Source organism: Pavona decussata, unplaced genomic scaffold (assembly GCF_977016875.1).
Source record: "Pavona decussata unplaced genomic scaffold, jaPavDecu1.1 SCAFFOLD_3, whole genome shotgun sequence".
NCBI classification, from domain to species: Eukaryota; Metazoa; Cnidaria; class Anthozoa; order Scleractinia; family Agariciidae; genus Pavona; species Pavona decussata.
The window spans coordinates 167,498-195,000 of NW_028145427.1; the positions used below are offsets into that span (position 1 = coordinate 167,498).

A 27,503-nucleotide genomic window follows, 5' to 3' on the forward strand; every position below is an offset into this window, starting at 1 on the left:
TAAAATTGCCTTGTTTGATGACCACCGATAATCACAATATGACAAGGAGCCAAACCAGTTAATGCTTAAATAAAGTAAAGTAATTATGAATTATTATATTCTTAGAACACGTCGCACTCGAGCAGGCGAGTCCATGAAGCAATCGTGTGGTTTTCACAGAATTATTCCGCTATGGAAAGTTCGAAAACCTTCAATTGTTAAATTAACTGCTGGAGCTAATTTAAATAACTTGGTGATGATCAAGCGACATCCGTTGAGCTCTTCATCTGCAGATTCGCTGAATTTTTGCCTTCTAAATGCAAGATCCATCAACAACAAAACACTGCAAATTAAAGACTTTGTGGTAGACAAAAAGATCGACATTCTTGCTTTAACAGAAACCTGGCTTAAGCCAGATGACTGCTCCGACTACATTATTCGCAACATCAGTCCCACCGGATACGCTTTTGTTCATACACCAAGACCTGATGGAAATGGTGGAGGTGTTGGTCTACTTTACAGGAAAAATAAAAAAATGGAGCAAATTAAATCGGATCCGTGTAAATCGTTTGAATTTAAGGAACTGCTGCTTCACTCCTCCGCGTCCATTACACGTATTATCATTATTTACCATCCTCCAATTTCTGCCAAGAACGGTCTTACACACGTTGCTTTTTTGATGATTTTTCCTCGCTGCTGGAAAGGCTAGTGTCTTCTCCTGGCTATCTTCTCTTTGCTGGTGATTTCAATTCCCATGTCAACGATCCATCTGACAATACCGCTAATAAGTTTCTTGACCTCTTAAACTGTTTCAATCTGGAAGTTTCAAATGTCTGCACCCCCACGCATAAAAACAACAACGTCCTGGACCTTATAATCACCAGATCCGGCAAAGCGACCGTCTTAAATTTGTCAGTCAATGACCCGGTTATCTCTGATCACTTCGCTGTTCACTGCAACTTGGCTATCAAGAGACCACCTAAGGCTAATCTCACCCTCACATCACATAAACTGCGCACCATTAATCCAGACAATCTACAGTGTGATATTCGTTCCTCTGCCTTATACAACTCACCGTCGCATGAAATTACGGATCTCTGCGATCAGTACGACTCGGTTCTATCTTCAATCCTGGATAAACATGCACCTCTGCGCACAAAGATCATCACTTTACGACCTACTGCTCCATGGTACAGTGAGGAAATCAGAAAACAGAAATCAACCTGCCACAAGCTTGAAAGGCGCTGGCGACGCTCCAAACTTGAGTCAGACTATCGACCCTATGCAAATCAACGCACTGTTATTCGGAATACCATTTTCGAGTCAAAAATGGGTTACTACTCTAATTTTATTTTGGAGGCTGGCAAAGACAGCAAAGCCCTGTTTCGTTCCATTATCCGTCTTCTCCTCAGGAAAGCAGAGAAAAGCTTCCCAACCAGCTCCTCGGCTGAGGATCTCATTGATACATTTGTCACCTTTTTTGAAAATTAAATAACCCGTATCAGAAGTATACCTACTCCTCCAGAAATTCCTGAATTCTTTTCCTCCTTGGACATTTCCACCATTGATTGTGAGCTTAGCAATTTTTCACCCACCTCGAATTCCGAACTATCGAAAATTGCTCGCTCTGTTGTGCAGGAATCATGCTGTCTGGACCCTTTACCTGCCACGTTACTGAAAGAACGCTTTGACTTGCTATTACTATCTATTTGTAGGATTGCAAACTTGTCGCTGGAATCCGGTCATTTGCCCTCGTCTCTTAAAAACGCTGTTTTAACACCTCTACTAAAGAAACCAAATCTGGATCATGAAGTTCTTAGTAATTTTAGGCCTATCTCGAACCTCCAGGTTATCTCAAAAGTTATTGAGAAGGTTGTCGCTGTGCGTCTTCAAGCTTGCCTTGATTTTAACCAACTCACAGAGCCGCTACAATCAGCCTACAAACTTTTTCACAGCTGCGAAAATGCCTCGTTCGCGTTCACAATGATATTTTGCGTGCTATTGGTAATCGCCACTGTGTCATGCTCCTGCTACTTAATCTCTCCGCTGCATTTGACGCTGTTGATTACGAAATATTACAGGGAGCCCACACAAACTGTGTGACCGTTTGTATTTTGAATTTATAGAGGAAATGTATGGGAATGTTGAAAATCCTCGTATTATCGTACTGGATTGCGATAAATATTATCATTTAACATCAAAATAAACGTATTTTAACCTTAAATGTTGTGTGTTGTTGTTCTTGAGGTTGAAGATGGTTATTTTAGCGATTTGAAGGGTTCGGCGTTGAACGTTCACTCGAGTGAACGTCTATTACACTCGAGTGAACGTCCAACGCCGAACCCTTCCAATCGCTAAAATCGCCGTCTTCAACCTCAAGAACGACAACACACAACATTTAGGGTTAAATGAGAATATTAAGTAAGTATATATAAGTGATGTTAAATGAGAATATTTATCGCAATCTAGTACTGTAATATGAGGATTTTCAACATTCCCATACATTTCCTCTATAAATTCAAAATACAAACGGTCACACAGTTTGTGTGGGCCCCCCGTGGAAATATTGCTCAAAAGATTGAATTCTAAATTCTCTATATGTGGCACTGCACTCGATTGGCTCCGCTCCTACCTTACTAATCGCACACAAGTTGTCTTAATTGACGGGATGAAGTCACAGTCTCGTGAGCTCAAATGTAGAGTACCGCTAGGTTCCGTTCTTGGGCCCATCCTCTACCTTCTTTACACTACCCCACTTGCCGACATTCTACGTCTCCACGACATGCAATTTCATTTCGACGCTGATGATACTCAGTTGTACATTTCCTTTTCTACTAATGACGATCTGGAACTAACCAACAGCATCGCTAAAATTGAGAAATGCTTATCCGACCTTGATCAGTGGATGTCCTTAAACAAGCTGAAACTAAACAAAGACAAAACCGAACTTCTTTACCTCTATTCAAAGTATAGCCATCAACAGTCTCTACCTCCTCTTCGTTTTGGATCTGATACAATTTAGCAGTCTCCATGTTCCAGAAACATTGGTGTCGTATTTGATAGTACTATGTCGATGCTCCCTCATGTTAATTCTGTTTGTAAATCTGCCTTTTATCATTTTCGAAACATCTAAGGTATAAGAAAATTGCTATCCACTAAAACCACTGAGACTCTAGTCCACGCTTTTATAACCTCCAAGTTGGATCATTGTAACTCTCTTCTACACAATGTTCCGAAATATGTTATTAAAAAGCTTGAATCAGTACAGAATACCGCGGCTCGACTGATTACAAGCCCTCACAAGTATGACCACATAACCCCTATTTTATTCTACCTCCACTGGCTTCCAGTTTGCGAGCGAATTAAATTCAAAACAATTCTGCTCACCCACAAAGCTCTTCAACAACAGTACCTCATTTACGTACAAGACATGATACGCCGCTATTTAACTTCAAGAACGGTCCGGTCGTCTTACGCATTTCGCCTGTGTCCTGTCAACTTTAATCTCAAGTCGTATGGCTCCAGGGCTTTTGCTGTTTTGGCCCCAGAACTCTGGAACAAATTAACTGTTGACATCCGTTCTTGTGACAATTTAAATCTTTTTTAACGTAAACTTAAGACTCATCTTTTTACGAATTATTTTAAACAGATGTAAATTCTTTTTATCTTTGTAAAGCGCTTAGAACAGGACTGGATAAGCGCTATATGAGTAGTTATTATTAGATTATAATTATTATGAATAAACGTTAAGTAGACATCATCGTAAAAGATAATCTCGTGGAGTAATTTTCAATTAAAAAACAAAAAAAACAACAACAACAAACAAACAGAGATTCACATGTTCTGAAATATTCTTTTCTTATTCTTCACTCTGGAAACTGTAAGGGGTCTGGTACAAGTGAGGGATTGTGGGATTGTTTGGGTAAATGGATGGACATTACACCAACCAAAAACTACATTTGTCGGCATTTTCTCGGGGTAACGTATCTCTTGTTAACACTTTTACCCATACGGCTGACTGCCGAAATGTGCACTTAATCATTGGCATCCATCTGTTTACCCAAACGATCCGATAATCCCTCACTCGTACCAGTCTCCCAGGGTGCATGTTGTTTCTGGAGTGGGAAGTTCATATTGCTATATTTACAAGTTAACAACTTTTTAATGTGTTCAGGTGCAGAGGGTCAAACAGCTGTTGATGTTCTGCATGACTTTTAGGTGGGTTCTATGGTAGAGGTTCCAATGGCAGAAGGTCTTCCCCTGTATGGTGTTATTAGGTGGATTGGAAAACTTCCACAAGTGAAGGATAAGTCGGTTGCAGGCCTGGAATTGGTAAGACCGATTGTTTCTAAATGTCTTTTTCAAATACCTCTGTTGGGGGGGGGGGGGGGGAGGGTGGGGCTCTATATAGACATTTGTTGTTTCTTCTATCTTTTACTGGCCTTTGTTCTCATCGCAAGAGTTTTTAAAGCCACAAAATATTGATAGATTCTGGAATAATTGTGGTACGTTTTTTATCTTTGGTAAAACGTACATGCATATGCAGCCTGTACATGGCATCTTTAAAAACATTTTTGAAGGATTGATGAAAATGTTTTATCTGTTTATTTTCGATATTATGTATCTACCTGAATTTTTGAAAACCGGCCCGCTTAAGTCATGCTTCTTGGACAGTGTGGTGCGAGTAGTTTCCAAACTTCCGAGATGAATATAGTCTTTTTCCTGCTCCTCCCTCTTATTTCTCCTTTCTTCTCTCTTTTGCATCATTCTAAAGCTTCTCGGGGCCATAAAATCTGTGATTCGGTCTCGTTTCACAAAGAGTGCTCAAGTTTTCATCGGCCACCTTTTCCAAAATTCAGGAGAAAGTTAAAATTTTAAATAGGTACCACTTAGGGCGCAAACTTCAGTCATCTTTGTAAGTCTTTAGAGTCTTCATTTGATTGCACTTCTTGAGTCTTGAGAGCGGCTGCCTGTAAGAATTGAGGACTGCATTTCAGCGACCACTTGGTCGAATTTCTGATATTTCGTCTGAAGATACCCTTGGATTAAACATTTTCGAAAATTATATTTTAAAGTTCAAGATATTTTGTTTTTAGAGAAAGTTGCAAGAGTTTAAAAAGTGGCCTAGGTGCAGTCATAGGCCGATGAAAACCGCGAAAATTTAGATCTAAGGACGAAGCCCCGTTCACGGTGTGAAATAACCCAATAAACTTGAAACTCTACACAAACCTAAACCAACCATCTCACAAGATAATTAATACAATAAACATTCCAAACTCGCTGGCTGCTTTCTAAAAAAGAAAAATCAAAAATTCTTTCTATCAAAAATCCTAATAAAACAAATGAAACAAACTATAAAAGTTGCCGAAACAAATTCAATAAAATTAAGAAAGCTGCTAAGAAAAAGTAGTATTGTGAGAAACTCAATAGCCTTAAAGGAAATCTTAAACTCTTTTGGAAGTTAATAAAGGAAATAATTAATAAAAACAAACACAAATCAGAAACAAGTTCTCATTTTAAAAATAATGAGAACGAATCAATTTCTGATCCAGCCGAAAAAGCGAATAAATTTAATAAATATTTTGTTAATGTTGGACCAAATCTAGCAAGTAAAATCCCAAAAAATACAGTGCAATTTACTTCATATCTAACTAATAGTAATATTTACTCTGTTTTTGGATCTAGTCACAGAGAAAGAAGTAGAGCTCAATAAGTTAAAAGATGGTAAATCTTGTGGTTATGATGAAATGTCACCAAAAGTCATATGCGAAAAATATCGAAACACATACTTAAACCACTAACACACATTTACAATCAATCCTTCCTCACTGGTATCATTCCTACTGAACTTAAAATAGCGTTAGTAACTCCAATATTCAAAGCAAATGACAAAGAACTTTTCTCCATCTATCGACCAATATAAGTCCTTCCATGCTTTTCAAAGATTCTAGAAAAATAATGTACAATAGCATTTCAAAATTTTAAACAACACAAGTTACTATTTGATAGTCAATATGGATTTCGGGAAAAACAATCGACAAACTTAGCAATTATGGAACAAGTGACAAAAGTTACACGCGCAGTAGACAACAAAGAATATATTATTGGGGTATTTTTAGATTATCTAAAGCTTTTGACACTGTAAATCACAACATACTGTTACATAAATTGGAACATTCTGGAATAAGAGGGGTCGCATTAGACTGGTTTAGAATTACTTATCAAACAGAATACAAGTAGTTAAATACAACTCATCAAGATCAGATAGCTTAGAAATCAATTGTGGTGTTTCACAAGGGTCAGTTTTAGGGCCTCTTCTTGTTCCTTATATACATGAATGACATATGTAAATGCTCTCGTTTGTTATCTTTCATTTTATTTGCAGATGACACAAATTTACTTTTGAGTCATCAGGACACTTACACTCTATACAATACCATGAATCAAGAACTCAAAAAAAAAAATACAACTTGGCTACCAACAACCAAATTATTACTTAATGTCAATAAAACTCATTTTATGATTTTTAAAACAAAAAGTAGGACTTTTTCTCAGCGAATGTCAATTACGATTGATGGACAACAAATTGAACAAGTAAAATGTACAAAATTTTCACGCTTGTTCATTAATGAAGAACTGTCTTGGAAATACCACATAAATCATGCAAATATCAAAATTAACTGGAATAATTGCTAAGGCCAGACATTACTTACCCCTGAAAACTTTACAAAACATATATTACACTATGATTTATCCATATCTGATATACTGTAATACGGTATGGACAAATACATATCCAACTAGACTCAAACGTATTTATATTATATAATACAAAAGAAAATAGTAAGACTAATGACCTTCTCTAAATACAGAAAAGAAACCGGACCAATTTTCACTTCACTTAAGTTATTAAATATATATCAACTGAACTTATTTTTTACAGCTCTATTCATGTACTCGTATTTTCATGATAGCTTACCAATGTTCTACAAAGACTATTTCACAACAAATGACAAAATTCATACGTGCAATACACGATCAGCATCAAATATACACATTACTTGTAAACGGACAAATTATGGTAAATTTTCTCTTAAGTACAGAGGAGCAGTCGTATGGAACAGCTTACCGGCTGTTCTGAAGGAATCAAAATCATATAGAACTTTTAAAAAATCACTGAAATTGTATATTGAAAACCAATTATCTCAAGTTGGTATCATAAATAGCAATAAGATATAAGCTTGGACAATCTTGTTAATTCAATGATAAGTATTCCATCCATTTTTTGACGCCCACTACTGTGTAATAACTAATTACGGGGGATCTTTACAAAAGCTCAACAGAGCTTCCTTATGATCTCCTTGCCTCTTAAAATAAATGAGTTTTGTGAAAACCTTATAATGCACGATGTAAAGGATGTTAGGCAAAATAAAGAGTGGATCACCATGAAAAAGGATGCAGGTTTGTGTACGCAACTCAAAATGGCCTTGAAACTAATGCCTATTTTCATTAAAATAAAAGTGTTTCTGGTATGTAATTTTCTGTAAATTAAATCTCATCTCTCGAAAGACGAAGAAAAGAACTTTATTTGTTCCAAGTTTCAAGCTCTGATCATTTTTTTAACTTACAGTAATGCAGATCCTCGAACGTCGATTTTTTCGCGAAAAAAATCTATCCATAACCCCCCCCCCCCCCTCCCCAGCAATAAGCGTCAATGATATTGTGGTTATTGTTTACCTTCCTAAACCGTTTGGGTTTTTTCGCTGTTCCTGCCAGTTTCTTTCAATTCCCGAGAAGATAGGAATTGGCACACCCTTGTAAAAAATGATAACATGAAATCTGAAATAAGAAAACGAATAGGGAAAATACGGCCCTCACCCGCTCGCGCTAGGAATAAGTTAGTTTCCTTGTTTTCGTGGGCATCACCAGACAGACCAAAGCTGGCAAGATTCCCATCTTCTCGGGAATTGAAAGAAACTGGCAGGAATAGCGAGAATACCCAAACGGTTTAGCAAAGTAAACATTAACCGCAATTAATATTATTGACGCTTATCGCCAGGGAGGAGGGGGAGTGGGGAAGGGAGGTCGGGTTGGTGGTCGGTGGGGAATTCACTACTATGCCCTCAAATATACACATTTTATATTTTTAATTGTGGGGATGGTTGTTATGGACAGATTTTTTCGCGAAAAAAACCGACGTCCCAGGATCTGCATTACTGTAAGTTAAAAACAAATGACACTAATACTTGAACGTCAATTTTTTCGCGGAAAAAACCAAACCTGGCGAGATGGGCTCTCACATCTCTTGAACATTCTTTAAGCTGGACAAGGTCTCCATCAGGGTAGTCGTAGCTTGGCCCACAAGCAGAACTTTTCTAAAGGCGCCCTGTACGCGCAGGATTCCATGCTGGAATTGCCTAGCCAGGATCACGTTTGCGTCAGCTAGATCAGCTAAGTGAAGCGGATCGAGTTACAGTTGTTTTGTAACACTGGCATATTAATTTGAGCCGTCGCTGCTAAAACGACCGCTCTAAATAACACGGCAGGAACAGTCACACGTTTTTCTCGATTTTACTGATCGACTCATTTCATTTGAGAAGATAAAGGAGCTGTAAATTTTGATTTACCAGTGCTTTTGCCTGCTACATCGAAATGGTATGCAAATTTGTTGCAATTGCATCTTTCGTAGGCTAATGGGCCTTATCACGGTTTTCGACGCCATTTTGACGGGTAGGCAAACAGGCTTGAAATAACAGTGTTTGTATGGAAATCCGATGTCAAATAATTTTCATAAAACATCGCTTCTGAAAAATTCATGAATTGGAAACGTTTGGCGCTAGGAAAAGGATTTTAAGGACAAAATTGGAGGGATGTAGCTGTGACAGAAAGCGTCCAGTCGTGTTTTGAACTTTCCATACATTTGTCTGTATAGCGAACCAGCCGTGAGCTGCTACTAAAAATAGTTTGCGGGAAAAAATACAGGGAAATGTACGGAAAGTTCAAAACACGACTGGACGCTTTCTGTCACAGCTACATCCCTCCAATTTTGTTCTTAAAATCCTTTTCCTAGTGCCAAAAGTTTCCAATTCATGAATTTTTCAGAAGCGATGTTTTATGAAAATTATCTGACATCGGATTTCCATACAAACGATGTTATTTCAAGCCTGTTTGCCTACCCGTCAAGATGGCGTCGAAAACCGTGATAAGGCCTATTGACCGGAATAAATATATTTTCTTAGAGCAGAATACTGGAAAGAAATCTGGGATCGAAAAACATTGAATGGCTGTCTTCAATCAGTCTGATTAGTCTTAGGGCCCAATATGTGATGTTTGGAAACATTCACGGGCTCCAGATGTCAAATATTTGTGAATCGGTTTTGATCTCATAATTCGTGACGTGAATTGTGAGCCGCAAGTATCGCACGCATACACTCTCTTTTTTATAAGAACGTTTTATTTTGGAGCTGAGGCTGAACGTTCTTATATTCTTTTGCGATTTGAGGCTGAAAACGTTCTTAAGATGTTCTTAAATTACATGGTATACACTACATGTATTTCAGTAAATCAATGCGGACGTGACCAGGAAACCTATCAAAGTGCATTACCTGCTGAGATATGGTATCAAGAACTGCTGATTATGATAAACCGAGATGTGTGTCACCATTGTCAATGTTATACAAAACATGCCCTTAAGTATTTTCGTTAATTTACATTTGTTACCTTGATTTTATATACAGATTAGCAAAATAAAAACGTTCTTAATCGATTCTCAGCCTGAGGAATGTTCTTAATATGTTCTTAAAATTTTGGTTAATCTCAGCCTCGATGTTCTTATAAAAAAGGTTCTTATAAAAAAACCAGAGTGTATTCGATCTTCCCTGAGTGGGAAAGAGTTTGAATCAGAGCTTGAAACTTGGAATATAAGCATTAGTTTCAAGGCCATTTTGAGTAACGTACACAAACCTGCATCCTTTAGAAAGCAGCCAGCGAGTTTGGAATGTTTATTGTACTCATTTTCTTGTGAGATGGTTGGTTTGGGTTTTTGTAAAGTTTCAAGTTCATTGGGTTATTTCACACCGTGAACAGGGCTTCGTCTTAAGACCTAAATTTTCGCGGTTTTCATCGGCCCGTGACCACACTTAGGCTGCATTTCAAACTCCTGCAACTTTCTCTAAAAATAAAATATCTTGGAACTTTAAAATATGATTTTCGAAAATAGTTAATCCAAGGGTATCTTCAGACGAAATATCAGAAATTCGACCAGGTGGTCGCTGAACTGCCGTTCTCGATTCTTACAGGCAGCCGCTCTTAAAGTGTGTCATTGGTGAGCTTGCATGTGCAACAGGACATCTAAAGTTTATTGTAGGAGGATAGCAAATTGTCCTTGTGTGATCAGCATGACAACTTCCGACTGTAATTACCCAAATCCTGATCGTAAATTGCCTAATTCTCATTGTTATTTTTTTAAGTCAGTGCTAAATGATCAGAAGATGTCAGTTTAAGTGGAAAATCACTAAAAATGTATTGGTTATCGATGATGTTTCCCATTGGTGATACTGCAGTGTTTTGATGTCCTCTGATCTCAGCTTTCCTGTTTCAAAATCTCACTTTGTTTTCCTGAGGCCAGTGGGTTGAAAGAAAGTAAATAAGAAAGGAAAACACATGAAATTGGGAGTTGTATCCACTTAACATTGTGGTAAATAATGTGCTATTTTTTCATTAGATTTGTTAGGTAATTGATTTTAGTAGCCCTAAATTATAATTTGTATCAATCAGGGTTCCGGTTAGAATGCTCCACTTCAGTGTATGCTGCATGTAGTCAAAAAGAGAATAAAAAGCACTCCTGAAAGAAGAGTAATTATGACAACAAAAAATTAAACAGGAATCTCCGTGTTTTATAACTAAAACAAGGAGAACATAGCAAAATGACAAGGCTGCCATTTGGAACCAGCAGCTGGGTACTACAGCAATAACAATGAAAATGGATGGCAACTTGGAATGTGAAAATGCTTTAAATACAACAGCTATAAAGCGCCAAACTTTCTGTAGTTTTTTGCTAGCTTTCTTTGCGCAGCCAGCTAATCATATTAAAGACTTGACGACAACCCTGAAGTGACGATGTTAATAGCTACTAACAGTCTCTTTATTGCTTGTCATTTGATCATAATACAGTGAACTAATATGTACTACAGCTGAAAAAATAGCAGATTGTAAAAATTCATTTTGATCATCTTGTAGGAGGAGGACCGGCCTACCTGTTCAGACGGAACATTTAATGGCATGAGATACTTCACGTGCCCTGTGGAAAGAGGTTTCTTTACCCTACTGCAACACTGCCGACAAGATTCGCGATTCACTTCCAACTCACCAAACAACGACTACAGTTTTCACCCCGGAAAAGGTATAGTTGTAAATTTTTTAATTGTAGTGCAGGTACAGCTGTATATTATTATATAATTATAATGGCACAATTGACAATTTGGCCTTGAAATCCAAGTTTTTCAAAATTCGCTATAATCTGGTACATGGACTGGTTGTTGTTGTAGAAACGTAGTTCCGTTAGTTCACGTTATGATTTAAGGGCTTAAATATATCCAATAAAGTTATGAGTTACTGTACGCCTCAAAACTGCACCAACTGAAGTGATGCTTGAAATGATTTCTTTTCTTTGCTGTTTAAAGCTAAACAAAAGTTGGTAGCTTGAGTCTGTAGGCCAAAGTAGAGCATATTTTGGGAAATTTGGATCGACACTTGCACTGTTTTTCCAGCGGCCCCTTCAATTTTTGTAGCGTATACGAGTGGTCTTGTTTCAAAATGTTTGAGCTATTCAGACATTTACGTAAGTTTTCTCAATACTAAAAGACATGTTTTGGCTTAGATGTACCTCAATTAAAACATGTCTGCCAAATTCCCAGATGAAGACTAGACATAGCTAAGCCTTCGCATAAATAAATGAAGCTAAAAATAGAGGACGTCTGAGAAAGGCAAAAAGGTCCAGGAAAAAATTTAAAGGGATGGAGAACCTGCGAAATCGTTAAGTCGTCATGCGAGCTTATTAGGTAAACCCCTCTTTAAAGTTCATTTATAAAAACAGTTTCCCTCTGTTAAGTCTACCACCAGAAGTACAACAAAGAAACTTGACAACAGCGAGAAATCAGTGAATCGTGACATGACACATCAGATAAATTCTCCTACAGGAATTCAACTTTAAATACAGCCTCGTTAAATGCTTGTATTTCATATTAATTTGTGCCAGACATAGATTACATAAATTACTCAAAGTATTATAAAAAAAAGTTTGGAAAGTATTATTCATTCATTATATTTACTCAATTATTTTTGTAAAATGTTGGCTACCTCTAAATTGTCTTCAGCTTTTTTGAAAACAAGTGTTTATGAAAAACGTTCTGAACGAAAACAACTTTTACTTTATTGATAAAAAGTAATCGTTAATATTAAAGTCATTAGAGCCGTGCAGTACTTAGAAAAAAATCTTGTGTTTAGGTATCTGGGCCATCTCTGTGTGTACAATGTAGCCTGGTCCACTTTCCCAATGTCCTCCATTTGTAGTGCGGGAAGCACAGGACACCCATCAAATCATTTCATTGAAAATCTGTCTGGAAGGAGTTAGTCACTTTAACTTAGATTCACTGTAAAGAAGATCTAGAGTTTTTTAAAATACGAAGTTTACTTGAACTTCCGTAAGATGGAAAAATTGATTTCTAAAATTGTTTTCAGAGGGGAAAATGTCGTATTGAGTATGAAATAAGGGCAGCCAGCAACTCGGAAATTTGGATGATAACTGATTCTTTTTTCGTCATTTCCTTCAAATATTCGACTAAAGGATACGAAGAGTACAACTAGTGCCCTAGCTAGGTAACACAAGAAGCTTATTTGAAAGTCCTGCACACAAGAAATGTTATTTAAAGTATTTAGCTACATTTTTCTGCTTTGGTGCCCCTTGAAGTATTATAAGCATATTAATATGCAGTCCTAAGCCCCGCGCGAGTACAAATCACGCGTGCTCTCAAGGTAAACCCCAAAACAAACATGGCGGCCGCGAAAAAAAATTTTCAGGTTGGTTTGCCCTTTAGTAAATTGCTTGTAAACGGTTGTTCCCCTGCCCGAAGAGTCATAACCGGGCTTCCCTTTAACAGACGTTGGAGTCTAGGCTTTCGAAAAAGATTGTTTTGCCCCGTGAACGAAGTTTATCGTGCTAGCGTGACCCGCTTTATCACAATGTCACCGTCACGTGAAGCCAATGAAGAAAGTCGGCACGACCAGAAAGTACGACCATCTCCTTTAGTTTGGCTAAGTTTTGCGGGCACAGCTTTAGTATATGGCTGGTTTTCAACGTACAAAAGCGTAGTTCATGCAGCTGGAAAGGACGAAGGTAGTTCATCATCGATAACCGATCTCCGCCTCCAAAGAAAGCGTAAAATAGCTGCTCGTATGAGTAACATGCGTCTGAGCAGAGAAAACGAGCCTCCAGTCAAACGACTTTGCCACGAAGACGCTGGAGATAGCCAGGTGAGTTCCAAAAGAATTTTTACGGCGTATAACGGGTAAAACTAGTCACGTTTTCCCTGAAATCGTAAAACCGGCTCCAATGTTTATTCGCCTCGCGAGCGGGTTTACCGCAACTTGCATTTTTTATATTCGCACTGCGAGCGGTTTTGCTGCGACTTTGTCGCATCCCCGGACTGCGTCCCGGTAAACATTGGCAAAAAATATCTCCAAACGTCACTTCTCTTCTTTGCTAGAAAAAAGGTACATCAACCCGGCTGCCCATAAATGAATTCGCGAACAGCTTAGCTTCAATGAGAAATGAACCCTGTAAAAATATGTTTACAGAATCATTTCTAGAATCTGCACTTTGAAAGCAGTAATAAACAACCATAACGTGTCTCATTTTGTTCTCCTTTCCGAGAAAAATATAATAATACTTAATTAATATTTATTGTCCAAGTGCTGTACAGCAAGAAGCATGAACAGCAAGACCACTGATCATGAGCCGGCAGATGCAAACTTGTCCTTGGAAGGGTACAGGATTATAGACATTTCAAAGGTCCAACGGGATCTCCAAAAATGCCAACATTGTGGAAAAGGTATTCACGAAAATAACACTACTCTAAAAGTTCTCCATATTTAAGTAAAGAGGGAAGGAGACTGTTGACAGGGTAGTTCTTAGTTGGAGATATAGTTAAGTACTTTTCAACATTGCATAATAAATATTTTTCAACAGAAAAAACAACAACGAACACAAACAGGCATAAACACAACGGATGTGCAGAAGTTTATTGAGAATTACAGCAATGACCCCCCCCCCCTCCCCAAATATTCACAGTGAACTCTGTCAGAACAAACTCCATAGTACGGTGTTTGTCTGTAACCAAACTCCCTTCAAAGTGGGCATCCCTCTACACCTGTTTCTGGGTATAGGGGTGAATCTAGGGGAGTGGTGCAGGAGGTGCACCCCACCCCACCCCAGAGATGACCTGCGGCTTTCTGATATAACTAGTATTCTGCCAAAAAATGGTGGTGTACCCCCTCCTAAGAAGAATCCTGGATTCACCCCCGAGGGGTACTATGTCTACATCTCGGAAAGTTCACTGTCACAATTGTTCATTGACCAATTTTGAACTGTTCGCTATAGAAGATGCCTAAATGTTCAAGAGGTCTTTAATTAAATATACATGCTCCAGACACAATGTTTTTAGTCTCCTGTTAATCAGCATAAACATCAAAGGCATATCTCAATGCAGTGTGTGTATGTTGGGGGGGGGGGGGAGGTGAGATTCAAATATATTAGTGATAAAGAGGTGCAAATTAGCCAACTTTGTATACTGCCAAAAATTCATTAGGCTAAAATTAAAGTTATTCTTCTTGTCAATTGAATGCTGTTTAAGATTAATGTAAATGAAATTAATACAATTTTTAACCCCCAAGAAAATTTGCTTGAAAAATTCTAAGACCAAAAAATCCACACCCTATCTCTAATATAGCTGAGCAACTCCCCCCCCCCCCCACCCTCCTCTGTATAGATAATTTATGTACACTTTATATCCAAGTAACAGCTGTTAATTCAGTGTCACAAAAAAAACAAAACAAAAATAACTGCAATATATATGGGTTATTGGCTAAGCAAGAAGTCAAGATAGCGGGATATTGGCCAAGTTTTTATTCCTGCGCTGGTAGCCAGTTAGAGCACAGGATTTGTATCATCTTGCCCGCATGCACTACCAGCCATAACAATAAAAACTGTTTAAAAATTTCATCCACCTGCATGTGACTGCAAACAAGCTGGATATAAGCAGCAATATTGTTCCAATCAAAGGGACCATGTCAGCTATTTTTAGCAACATTATGAAAAACGATTCAATTTTTACCAATAGAACCCTAAAAATAATGGTTCAGCCTTGTTAAAAGTCACTATACCACTGCACTAAAGCTATACATAAAAGATGACCCTTAGTCTGGGAAAGACTAAGGGTAATTAGTAATAATTCCAGTGCCCCTTCCACAACAAATTGGTAAATCTTGGTGACATAGCCCCTTTAAACAAAATTTGTATGTAAATTGTCCATTTCAGACTGTGTTATTCCCTAAAGGAAATTCTTGTCCCTTTGCGTATCACAAAAATATACTTTGATATACATGTGTGTTGAATTCAGTTTGAAAGAAACTGTTCTAAGAGTAACATCAAATGATGTCAAATGGATAAAATAAAAGCAGCAAAGGACGAGAAGTCAATTAAAGACAATTAACAAATACAATTAATTAATAGTGATTACATTAACATTATTTACAGGGCCACTGTCACTGGGAAATGTAGTGCATGAGCAAAAGTTTGGACTTGCTAGTCGTCTTTCTATAAGGTGTAATATCTGTCAGCAATTAAACAATGTATCTACAAACGAACAACACAGAACAGGAACACGGGGGCCAAAAGCATACGATGCCAACACAAGATTTGCCTTGGCTTCAATCGACTATGGAATTGGCTTTTCCCATGTGAATTCCATACTAACATCACTCAATATTCCAAGTTTAACAAGGAGCACATACAAAAAAAGAGAAACAGAGATTGGAGAAGCCGCTGAATGTGTGGCAAAAAAATTGTGCAAGGAAATGCCCTTAAAGGAATCTCAAATGGCTAAGGAAAAAGGTGTTGAAGCTGATAGTGATGGTCTCTTGCCACTTTCAGTGTCTTATGATATGGGGTGGTCAAAGCGAGGGAGAGCCCACAATTCTCGAACGGGCCATGGTGCGGTAATGGGTTCAATTACAGGAAAAGCACTTGATTACACAACAAGAAACAAATTTAGCAGAACGTGTTCATCAGCAAAAAAAGATGGTCATGATCCTAATCCCCATGACTGCAGACTAAACCATAACAAATCCTCTAAGTCAATGGAACCTTCAAGTGCTGTCGACCTGTTCAAACGAGTTTCTTCTATTGAGAGTGACAGCCCAGCGAAATATTCTGTTTTCATTGGGGATGATGACTGTTCAACAATATCCTGAATTCGCGAAGAGGTTAACTACGAAGTAGAAAAATGGTCAGACACAGTCCATTCTAAACGTACATTAGTGAATCACTTGTACAAACTTAAATCTGGAAAATCGTTCCCTCCTGGCGAGTCAGTCCTGTCTAACAAAGTGATTGAATACTATGGTAAATGCTTCAGCTATGCGATTGCTCAAAATGCAGGCAATGAGAATGGTTTGAAGCAGTCAATCTTGCTCATTGTTCCCCATGCATTTGGTGACCATGACAATTGCAAAGAGTGGTGTGGTTATAAAAGGGATACTAAATCATACAAACATAAGGACTTACCTTATGGGAAGGACCTTATGGGGGAGAACCTGAAGAAGGCATTGGACGAAGTGTTTGCAATTTACACCAGTGACAATGTCATCAAAACAATTGCACAGAATGCATCTTCCCAATGTAATGAAAGCCTCAATGGTACCATTGGTTCTAAGAACCCCAAAATTCGCTTCTATGGAGGCAGTGAAAGTGCTGACCAGCGGGTTGCCTGTGCAGTAGCACAAACAAATATGGGCAACCAGTACCTTGTGAAAACTTTGGAGGTAGTGGATATTACACCTGGATGTACAATGACCCAGCAAGTCTCAAGAATGGACTATGAAAGGAAGCAAGACAAAAATCGAAAACAATGCCCAGCATTTAAGAAAAGAAGGCGACAATTGGCCAAAATTCGATCAAACAAGAACGGCATGTCAGAAGCAAGAGAGGGAATTGTGTACCAGTCTGGAAGCGCTTTAACTTTAGAAAACGATGTCACTAATGCATCTACAATTTCAAAAACTGAACTTTGTGACATTGAAAAGCAAGTACCTCCACATTGCCACAGGCCAATAAAGAAATTTCAACAATTCGATGCGAATTCTGAATACAATTTTATCCTATTCGATACTGAAACTAATTGCGGTGGGAAAAAAGCTGAACTTGTGGAACTGGCAGCAATATGCCACAATACTGGTCAATCGTTTACAAAATTTGTCTTGCCGAAAGATAATATCAATGTGCATGCAAGCAGAGTTAACAAATTTTATATAACCTCATTTGGGAATGGACGAATCCTGTACAGAAATGGCATCCAGCTACCCACAGAATCTTTATCGCAGTGCTTATTAGGTTTTGCTGACTTCCTGAAATCCACCATTGTGCCAAATCAGAAAACAGTGAAGACTGTCATTATTGGACATAATGCAAATGCCTTCGACACACCATTGCTGATACGAAGCATAAATAACAGTGAAGATCATGTCCGCGCACAGTTTCAAGAACTCGACTTGTTTTTCTCAGACAGTCAACCACTGGTGAGGCATGTAATCAAAAACCGACAGCTCCGCCACGCAGACGGCAGAGTGCCCAAGGAAAATCTTCGGGATGTTCACAAATGCCTATTTCAAAGCGAATTTGAAAAATGCGCATGAAGGTTTGGCCGATGTCACTGCACCTCGAAAAATCCTCTTCGAATCCAACCTTGCCCTTACGGCAGAAAACATTGTTAACAATAGCCAAACGTTGAATTTTTCCACTGCTGAAATTGACGTCAACTATCTTGACAACGCCCACGGGCGACTTCTCACCTTCCACAACAAGTTATACGACGAAACTGACAACTCCGTAATCAAGAAATCCCTCGCGAAAAAGCTCGCTGACAGTGGGTTGACACTGGATGCATTGAGGAATCTGCACGCGTCACACGGAGCACATGGAGTTGCCGCGCTGTTGTCAAATCCGCCTTCTTCTTCGAAAGGGAAATCACCACGAGGAACAAAATGTGCAATCACGTTGCAAAAGATAGTAAACTATCTGAAATCCCATCCATGATGTCAAGGTGAGTGGATAAAATGTGCAAATCAGATGAGGTATTCCGCCATGTTATTTTCCAGTGTATTTTCCGGGGTGTTTCGAACTGCGCGACGCGACAGAAGATCCCTCGAGCAGTGCTCCACATAATTATAAACAAAACGATTCCTGAGAAACGTTAAATGAATTGACTGTAAAATGTGAGGTAGCTGCTGTTTCAATCGCTTGCTGGGCTCCATAAAACAAACCCAAAGTCAGCTCTCGCAAAGTTCACTTGCTTGGTTTCACATGATCATTCTCGTCCTCTGAAGAGCTCGCGGTGATTTCACTGCTATTGCGCGTGCGGGTTTTCCCCGAAATTAGCGCATGCGCGATACAACTTTCATTGAGGTCGCAAAAAGAGACTTTCAGGCGCCAAATTCTCAAAAAGTAGTCGTACAACCCATGCCCAAATTTTGAGAACTGGCAAAACCCACCAAGTATTAACCTCAGGCAGTTTTTTGTAGCAATCTGTAAGACAGATTTTTATTAATTTAAAATATGGCTAAATTACGGCATTTTCCTCTGTGGTGAAAATTCTGTCTTACGGATTTTTGTTTTCTTTTGCAGAAATGTTTATTCATGGCTACTCTTCAAATCCTGAAATTTTGAGCTAGGGTCGTGCGGCTAGTTTTGGAGGTGGAAACGCCCAAAACATCTAGTTTCCAGTCCTTCTCCGAGAAATCGGCCTGCTATTTTTGGTGTTTTAGAGCTTGTCAAAATCGTTTTGAGATGAAAATCATCTTTTCTCACTGTTGTAGTAACAAACAACACCAAAAAAAGTTCCTCCTTGCTGTTTCCTTCGCAATGGAATGATATCTTATTTTATCTTCTGAAAACTGTAGTAAGCCACCTTAACTATTCTCATTCATTCATAAGGCACGAACATATTTTAAGCATTCCTGGCTGCTTGGCTAAATTCGCATGGCACACTCCTCGCCCTCTCAGGCTATTCCCTTGGGGGTTATCTTAGATTATTTATAAGCGTTCTCTCGTTGTAAACTCGTCCTCTCTCATTTCCACTCGGGCTCTTTGGTGTTTCGCCGATTGGTTTTTCCCACCCTCCCCCCTCCCCCCTTCCTTCAACAACGTCTATCATCCCTGCATTTATACACTCTATGTTTTATGCAAATTTTTTCCTCCCATATCTCAATTTGCATAAGTCATAGGGTGCGTTTTGAATGAATGTGAATATATTACAATTTTAAATGGTAAAGGTAAAGTAAATAATATTTACCAAGCCAGGAAGGTATAATGGTTTGGTACGACCTTTGGAGCCTAAAAGATGAGTTAGAAACCCAAGTCGTCACCGCATAGATGCACTAATGTAGAAAGAGTTCTGTATAACTTAACCACTAGTTTGTCAATAAAGTACCAAAAAGAAGTTGTGCAAAAGCAACAAAAAGATTTCAGAGAAATGCTTCGTTTTCTGTCTTCCAAAATCGTTTTCAGGTCTGTCAGATAGCTAGCACCAGTTTGCAGTACTCATACTTTGATGGGTTAGTACTACTACTCTTTATCAGTTGATAAAACTATGACATGGTAACAAACAAATTCCAAATGATTGGTGGACAAGTTGTGATCATTTTCGTGACATAATAGGTTTACTTACCATATCAACATTATAACCTGTTTAAAAAAACCTCCCTTGTTTTAGCTTAAGGTAGTTACCACTAAAAAACACGAGCTCGGGGACCCCATTTTTATTACGGAGGCGAGCTATGATAAAGATGTTCAGGTACAATGTTTTGCAAAGTTTTAAAAATTTAAAGTGGCTCTTAAACTCGTCCTACAACACTGCCGTATTAAAAAAGAAATCCATTCAGGTTTCCAGCAACACACTGACAGAGGTAATTCAACATCTTATGTACCTGTATCAGATTAGAAAATTTCCTCATTGAAATACAAAAATTATAATGTCCATTATGTCTTTTTGTCTGAGGACTAGTACGTTTAAGAGCCAGGGTGAAGTGTGTTTGTTTTATTGTCAGAATCACAGCATGGGTTAGGTGACAAGTACAAGGATTTTTCCTTTCTCTCTTGTTTTGGTTTGTTTTCTTTATTCAAGGACCCACAATATTGCATGATTGTTCTACTGTAAATGGTTGAACCCAGGAGTCATGTCATAAGTACGTAAATTATGATCATCCGGGTGAGTGTAGTCCGGAGAAGGACTGTTTGTGGTGACTTTGACCGACGTTTCGACAACCTGAGCGGAGGTCATCTTCAGAGTCAAGTGAATTGTGGAACGTCAGTAGGTGGTTTAATAAGGAGATCGAAGAAAATGGTAAAATACCTTTTCTGGACTGCTTAGTTATCCGTAACAACAACGACAACAAACTAAGCACTACGGTTTACAGGAAACCAACACATACTGACAGACTACTGGACCAGTCATCCTACAACCCTAACCTCTCACAAAGCAACGACCATACAGACCTTAACAAGGCGAGCGCAACTGGTTTGTGACTCACCTGACAGTCTCGCAGACAAAAACAACTACTTAGACAACGTTTTCAACAAGAACAACTATAACAAGGGCTTTGTTAGACGTAACACTTACAAGAACCCTGAACCTAACGTCACAAACAACCACGCGACTCCCGTAACTACTGTGACTATACCTTACGTAAGGGGCACTTCTGAGACTATCGCATGGATTCTACAACTCTACAACATCCTTGTAGCTCACAAACCTATGACCACTTTACGACAACTACTTACGAAAGAAAAGGACAAAGACAAACCGAACCGCAGACAGGGAGCAGTTTACAAGATCAAATGCTGCGACTGCCAGGTCACTTATATTGGTGAGACCGGCAGAAATTTAAACGCACAACTGACTGTACACAAACGAGCAACTAGAAATGATAATATCAACAATCACATTGCAGAGCACCATTTACAAACGAACCACACAATCGACTGGGACTCTGCCAAGTGCATTACCTACAGTACAAATTACTATCAACGACTCACTCTGGAGAGCTGGTTTACTAACTTAGAACAAACGTCACTCAACCGTTGCCTACAACTACCTACACCATACGAACGACTTATTGACAACAACAACGAAACAGATACACAATAGACATTTTACTTACAATAGACCCACGGACTTTTTGCCTAACAAAAGACGGATCAAAACGCACCAATCACTTTTTTACAGTCTTCACAGCCAATAACATCACGGCTTACTGACAAACGACCAATAACATCTCGACTTCGTTGAACACAATAAACTATAGAAAAGAAAATGCTTACCTTACACCTTCTTCAATTCTTGAAACAATGAAAAGCTTCTGAATATGTAACAATCCTTTAATTTCTATCAGCTAGCGAATCCCTTTTTTGCGTTACTTGTTTGGTTACTACTTATTTAACGTTTATTTTAGTCAATTCAGTTGTAAACACCAAATGTATTTGTATTTAGTTTAGTATAAACATACCTACCCGCCTCGACTAGCTTCCGCTATTTGCGGGTAGGTATATAAGCACCTTGTAACCGTCTATTTTTAATAAAGTGTTGTTGTTGTTGTATGTATATATGTATGTATGTAGGTAGGTAGGTAGGTAGGTAGGTAGGTAGGTAGGTAGGTAGGTATGTAACAACCAGAGACATGTATACCACCTACTGACATTCCACAATTCACTTGACTCTGAAGATGACTTCCGCTCAGGTTGTCGAAACGTCAGTCAAAGTCACCTCAAACAGTCCTTCTCAGGACTATACTCACCCAGATGATCATAATTTACGTAATTATTGATTTTTCTATTGTGTTCTCAGGTAAATTCCTAAAGATGTAAATGTCTGATGGCTTAAATGATAGTTCAGCAACTTTAGTCTAAGAGTAAAACTTCCAAATTTTCATGAGCTGTTCGATCTAAAAATTGACTGTAGCTTTTTTTAATGAGCCAATTTCGATTATTACAAGACGAAGCTAATATTCTTTATACTTTACGTCCGGGTAATAGGGGCAATTTTGCGGTTACAACAATTGAATTTTAAGGGATCAACGCCAGACTAACTTCTGACAAAGAAGTAAATTACTCACTTAACTGCGATAAAAATCTCATGGTTATATTTTTCAATTCTTCAGAAACCTTAGCAAGCCACGGTGAGGAAAGACAACAAGTGCAGCATTCTTTACAAGAACAATTACGAGAAAAAGGAGAACGTGAAGCTAACTTGATTCGAACGCTAAGACAGACAGAAGGACAAAGAGATCGCATACAAAGAGAATTGGAAGATTGCCAAGAACAGTTGCGAGGAAGAGACTGGAGAGAAGCCAATTTACTTCAGCAGCTGAGAGAAAAGGAACAACAACAAGAAAACTCACAAAGAGAACGAGCAGAGATGGAGGAGCGGCTGGCAAACTCTGAAGGGCAAATTAGAGAAAAAGATGAAGAAATGGCTAACATACAGCAACGCGTTTCCACCTTAGAGAGACAGCTGAGGGTAAAAGAACAGGAGACGAATGAACTGGAGTTGAGTCTTACAGCAGCTCAGCAAACATTGAGTCAACAGCGTCAACAAGAAACATGTGACTGGGTCATTTCTCGCAATCAAATTCAAGTGACAGACAGGTGCCTAGGTAAGGGAGGCTGGGGAAGTGTTTACGAGGGAACGTATTGCGGCTGTAGTATAGCTGTGAAACAGATACATGAGCTGATTCTTTCTCCCCATAACAGACGTTTGTTTGAGAGAGAAATGAACATTGCTTCAAGATGCCGCCATCCTTGCTTATTGCAATTCATTGGAGCAACAAATGATGAGGGAAGCCCTTTGTTTGTCACCGAGCTCATGGAAACAAGTTTACGAGCGTTGTTAGGGCAGCGTGAACTCTCTGAAACAGAAATCACTGTCATTTCTCTGGATGTAGCCCGAGCACTGAACTACCTTCACCAAAAGAGGCCCTCTCCTATTATTCACCGTGATGTCAGCAGTGCTAATGTGTTGCTATGGCGACAAGGTGCCCAGTGGAGAGGCAAAGTGTCAGATTACGGCACCGCTAAGTTTGTGCAGCAGACCATGACAGTGGCTCCCGGAGCTATTATTTACAGCGCGCCAGAAGCACTTTCTTCAAGTCAAACAGCCATGGTTAGTGGTATTTATTCATTTAAATATGCACTGCAATTTCAAGCATTATTTCAAGACTCTTGAATGTTATTGGAGAATGGTTGCAGTGTTCCAAGATTGTTTTAATCCGATAAGATAAGATAGATAAGATAAGATAATTTATTTAATGTCAAATACACAGGGGTTGGTCTCCCAGTCCCCCGAGCCACAGGCTCATGATATATGGTCACTGATTAGGCCAAATCTTACAAAAGTATCGTTATTTAAGGTTACGCTCATGTAAACCTTTTTGACCCCGTTTCGCCTAAAGGCCCATGTAAGCGCTCAGTTTTATAGTAAACTACCCAAACGTAGAAAAGCGTGAAAGCAAATTTCTTGGATAAACCAAATTCTATACCCACTACACGACCTTAAGTGCAAATTGACCGTGGCTTTTCAACGTGAATTACTTGACGTATAGTCATTACAGTAAACTTTACGAGCAATCCGTGCTTGCAAGATCTGTAGCAGGCATTGACCTCTAAAACCGGGTCGGAGATTTTTAAAATTTTGCTTTAATTTTTTAAAATTCATTAGCTTAAACGTTGACAGATATCAATCGTCAAGCTTCAAATCGCCTATACTTCGTTTGTCTGTAATATATTAAAATTTCAGGCCAGTGTCTGCTAAACAGAGAAGAGCACAACGTTAATTCATTTTTCCACCGAGTGATAATGTCAGTTAATAGGCCACTGACTTTCGAGATGCTTTGAACCTTATTGTGAAAGCGAGGCTTTGTGTATAGTTTTTTCATGAAAACTAGTTTTCATTCATATGCAAACAAACTAATTTTGACATGAAAATCTTTGCAATTGGCTTCGCTTTCGCAGTGAGACTCAACTTTACTCGGAAATGGCCTATTCCATCACTATCAATCCTCCCTGAGCATTAGTGAGTTATTTTTCTTCATTGGCCTTCCCGAGGCCCTCGGTATTAGTCTCTCCCGGGAGATTTGAAAGCCTCGTGATTTTCACTTCACAACGCTTTTACTTTCTTTCGCTGCAAAGACGATGCGAGCGTGAGGTAAAAGCTCATTTTGTTTTTTTACAAATTGACCACAGCTGTGCTATACTCATAACTAATAAGTAAGATTTTTCTTTGTTTTTATAGGTTGATGTTTACAGCTTCGGCGTCCTTCTCTGCGAAATGTGCATCCGGGAAATGCCAGATCCTGAAAGGCGTGAAGAGCAAGTTCTGCTTGTGACGAACCGTGTGCTTAGAGGCCTGATCCGAGGGTGCCTCCAGACAGATCCAGCGCAGAGACCAAATATGGAAGAGGTTATTGAGGAACTGGAGCAGTAAACATTATATTTACATATCAAATGACCTGTAAGTCTCTTTAATAATTGTTTCTAATTTTTTTTGGCGAATAGTTAATAGAAAAAATATTCGATAGTTTTTAGTAGTTCCTTACTTATGTAAAAACAGTGGCTTTTAGGTAGCAATTTTTATAGGCTATGGATATCTGTAGTATTTTTAATTATTTTTCAGAAGTTTTCTTGTAAGTCACAGAATGTTTATCTGATACAGATTTAGGACATTCAAAAGCAATTGTAGGCAAATGTTTTAAAAATAATGTGGTAGACTAAAGCTGACAAGATGGAGGTGGAATAGCTTTTTTTTTTGGTAGCTTTTAGTAATTAATGAAGCTCGTGTAAATAGTTTTAAGGAGAAATCAGGATCCCTGATTATGGCTCCTGGGGAAATATGTTTTGTAAATAGTTGTTAGCAGTTTAATTCACGTTAGGTACTGGTTATTGTTATCAATGACCGTATTTCTATTTTGTAGTATTATTCTGCAGTGGTTTTAGATTTAGGACATTTCAAAACAAGTTGTAGTCGTACCCAAACCAATAAAAAGGTGAGGTAGCGTTTAGCAGTTTATGTAGTTCGTATAGGTAGTTTTTTCTAGGAATATTCTGATATTTTAAGTTTGTGAGTTTTATAATCGGTGAACCTGTTTCTTTTTTTCTATATATTTTTTTATTTTCGATTTAACTTTTTTCTTCTCTGTTTATTAGGGCCTAGATGAAAATTACTTAGGTTTTTCTGGTCACCTTGTTTTTAAGACTAAAATGTTTACTTGCTTGCCTACTTGTTTCTTAGCCAGCTGGCTGGCTATTAGCTACAATCAGCTGGCCAGTTACTTAGTTTATACTTTCTTTCTTATTTACGTACCTACTTACTGTTATCGTGAATTCGATTCGTCAGTTGATGTCTGTCTGATACGACATTTCAAAACAAATTGTATTCAATGCAACTGACTGAGCTAGACTAAATTAATTTACCTAGAAGAAACACCAACAACAAAACAAAGAAAGAGAAAGGTAGAAAGATAGGACAAGATCCAGACAACACAATCTGAGGAGGCGCGTGCTCAACCGATTGTGAAGCTCCTTCAGTGTTCAGTCCTACTAGGAATTCCCAGACTGGAAAAAGGAAGCCAAGGACATTGTGAACGGTTCCTCCAATGTGACAAATACTTATTGGATAACAATTGGCTCTTTTCAAAGGACCGTGGAAATATTCTAAGCATGAAACTGAACTGGGTACAGGTGCAGTATACTCTGCCGGTGATCAGAACGATCCAAGTTTCTAATTAGCTTGTTTTCTGTTGTTTAATCCGGCTGCGATTTAACCTTTTGAGGACAAACAGTATTCAAACTTATTCTGATAGGCTGATAGTTGTGTCATTTTTATGTGAGGTTTAATTTGTGGCCCCCATATAACGTTGTTTTGGAAGAGTTCGTAAGGTTGTGATCCCTAAAATGACGTGAAGAGAAAAACGTCATTTTTAGCACACAGTAGCTGTGTTCACACTTGGCCACCAATCAGGAAGGCTGTGCATATTCAGCGTCCGCTCGTTTTATGTAACTGATACCAAACACCGAGAAGTGAGTTGGAAAAACGAGGCGCAGCCGAGGTTTTTTTTAAAAAAATAACCAAGTTCAGGGTGTATGGAAATCGGATGAAAGACTTTCGAGTGTTTGATAAAGCTTCTCAAACCATTAATGATTCTTGCAGAAATTCAAAGCAAAAGTTCACCAAATTTTATGACCTCCTTCACGGTAGGGAATCTCTTGTTTTTTCTTCAATAACCATTTATGAGTTTGAGAAGAACCGATAAATTGCATCATTTTCTGTGTCGTTGGAATCATATTTTCATAAATTCTGCATTCAACGCCCAGATCTTTTTGAAGGAGACAAAGATAGAGTTAAATGTGATTAAATAGATTTGCTATAGCTGTTTGATATTAGAATTCAGAAGAACACATCAAAGCTATTTACATATATTTACAGCAAACAATTTTACAGTTGTAGCAAAACGTTAGTTCAAGATTAGATGTAGATAAATGTTGGTTTACTTTGGGAAACGGAATGTTTGAACTTTTTTTGATCTCTTTAATAACCCATGTTTTATAATACACCTCTTTTAGAGTTTGTCAGAGTTTCTAGTTATCGGACTATTCCGATATACGTAGAATGTATGCCCTGAGCATGCCTGGCCCAGAGCATTAATCCCAGAGCCCGTGGCGTGTGGCCTCGGCTGACCCACAACGCGCGCGGGCTCTGGGGACGAGATTACCATAAGCTTGCTCACCAGCCATTTTGTCTTCCGAAGTGTTCCTCGTTTCATCCTTGGTGGTCTTTGGGCTAATTTAATGAAGCATTTACACTTGTACTTAACAGTCTTGGCCTTGTTATTGTTAGTCTCCCTCGCAGCCGTTCTGTGACGAGACAGAGAACAGCTGCGAGGGAGACTATGTTATTGTACACTCACTCAAGAAGGGAGTCAAATAAACATTATTTGTCTGTAACGATACTGATTTCGTTTTGAGCTTTTCATTGAGTTTCTATTTTGTGTGGGCATGTCATACCAACGGTCCAAACTACAAGATCTACAAGTGTAAATGGTTTATTGAATTGACACCTGGTGAGGACTTGTGCGCAACTGAAATAAAACGGCGGCCAGGATCGATTACTTTCACTCAGATGCCACCAGTATTGTTTGTTTTAATT

General features: G+C 38.5%; 2 protein-coding genes, 1 long non-coding RNA gene and 1 pseudogene across 4 annotated transcripts in view; 3 read left to right on the plus strand and 1 right to left on the minus strand.

Moving 5' to 3' along the window:
• Positions 1-26,046, plus strand: part of LOC146489731 (uncharacterized) — a 133,431-nt gene extending 107,385 nt beyond the window's left edge. Inside the window, exon 3 of the transcript XR_014858995.1 lies at positions 25,635-26,046. The gene's annotated coding sequence lies outside the window, so the exon portion shown is untranslated. The remainder of the gene's footprint in view (positions 1-25,634) is intronic.
• Positions 1-27,503, minus strand: part of LOC146489735 (uncharacterized) — a 213,204-nt gene that overhangs the window by 11,506 nt on the left and 174,195 nt on the right. The gene's annotated exons all lie outside the window — the stretch shown is intronic.
• LOC146489736 (uncharacterized) lies at positions 236-25,350 on the plus strand. The gene is made up of 6 exons (XM_085103004.1): positions 236-482; positions 632-1,278; positions 4,198-4,311; positions 11,218-11,380; positions 22,465-23,465; positions 24,594-25,350. Exons 1-6 carry the CDS (start codon positions 236-238, stop codon positions 24,783-24,785), a joined length of 2,364 nt encoding a protein of 787 aa, XP_084959130.1. The 3' UTR covers positions 24,786-25,350.
• Positions 13,219-18,588, plus strand: LOC146489737 (uncharacterized; annotated as a pseudogene). Its single transcript, XR_014863354.1, has 3 exons — positions 13,219-13,509; positions 13,949-14,087; positions 15,791-18,588. The product of XR_014863354.1 is annotated as an uncharacterized LOC146489737 (transcript).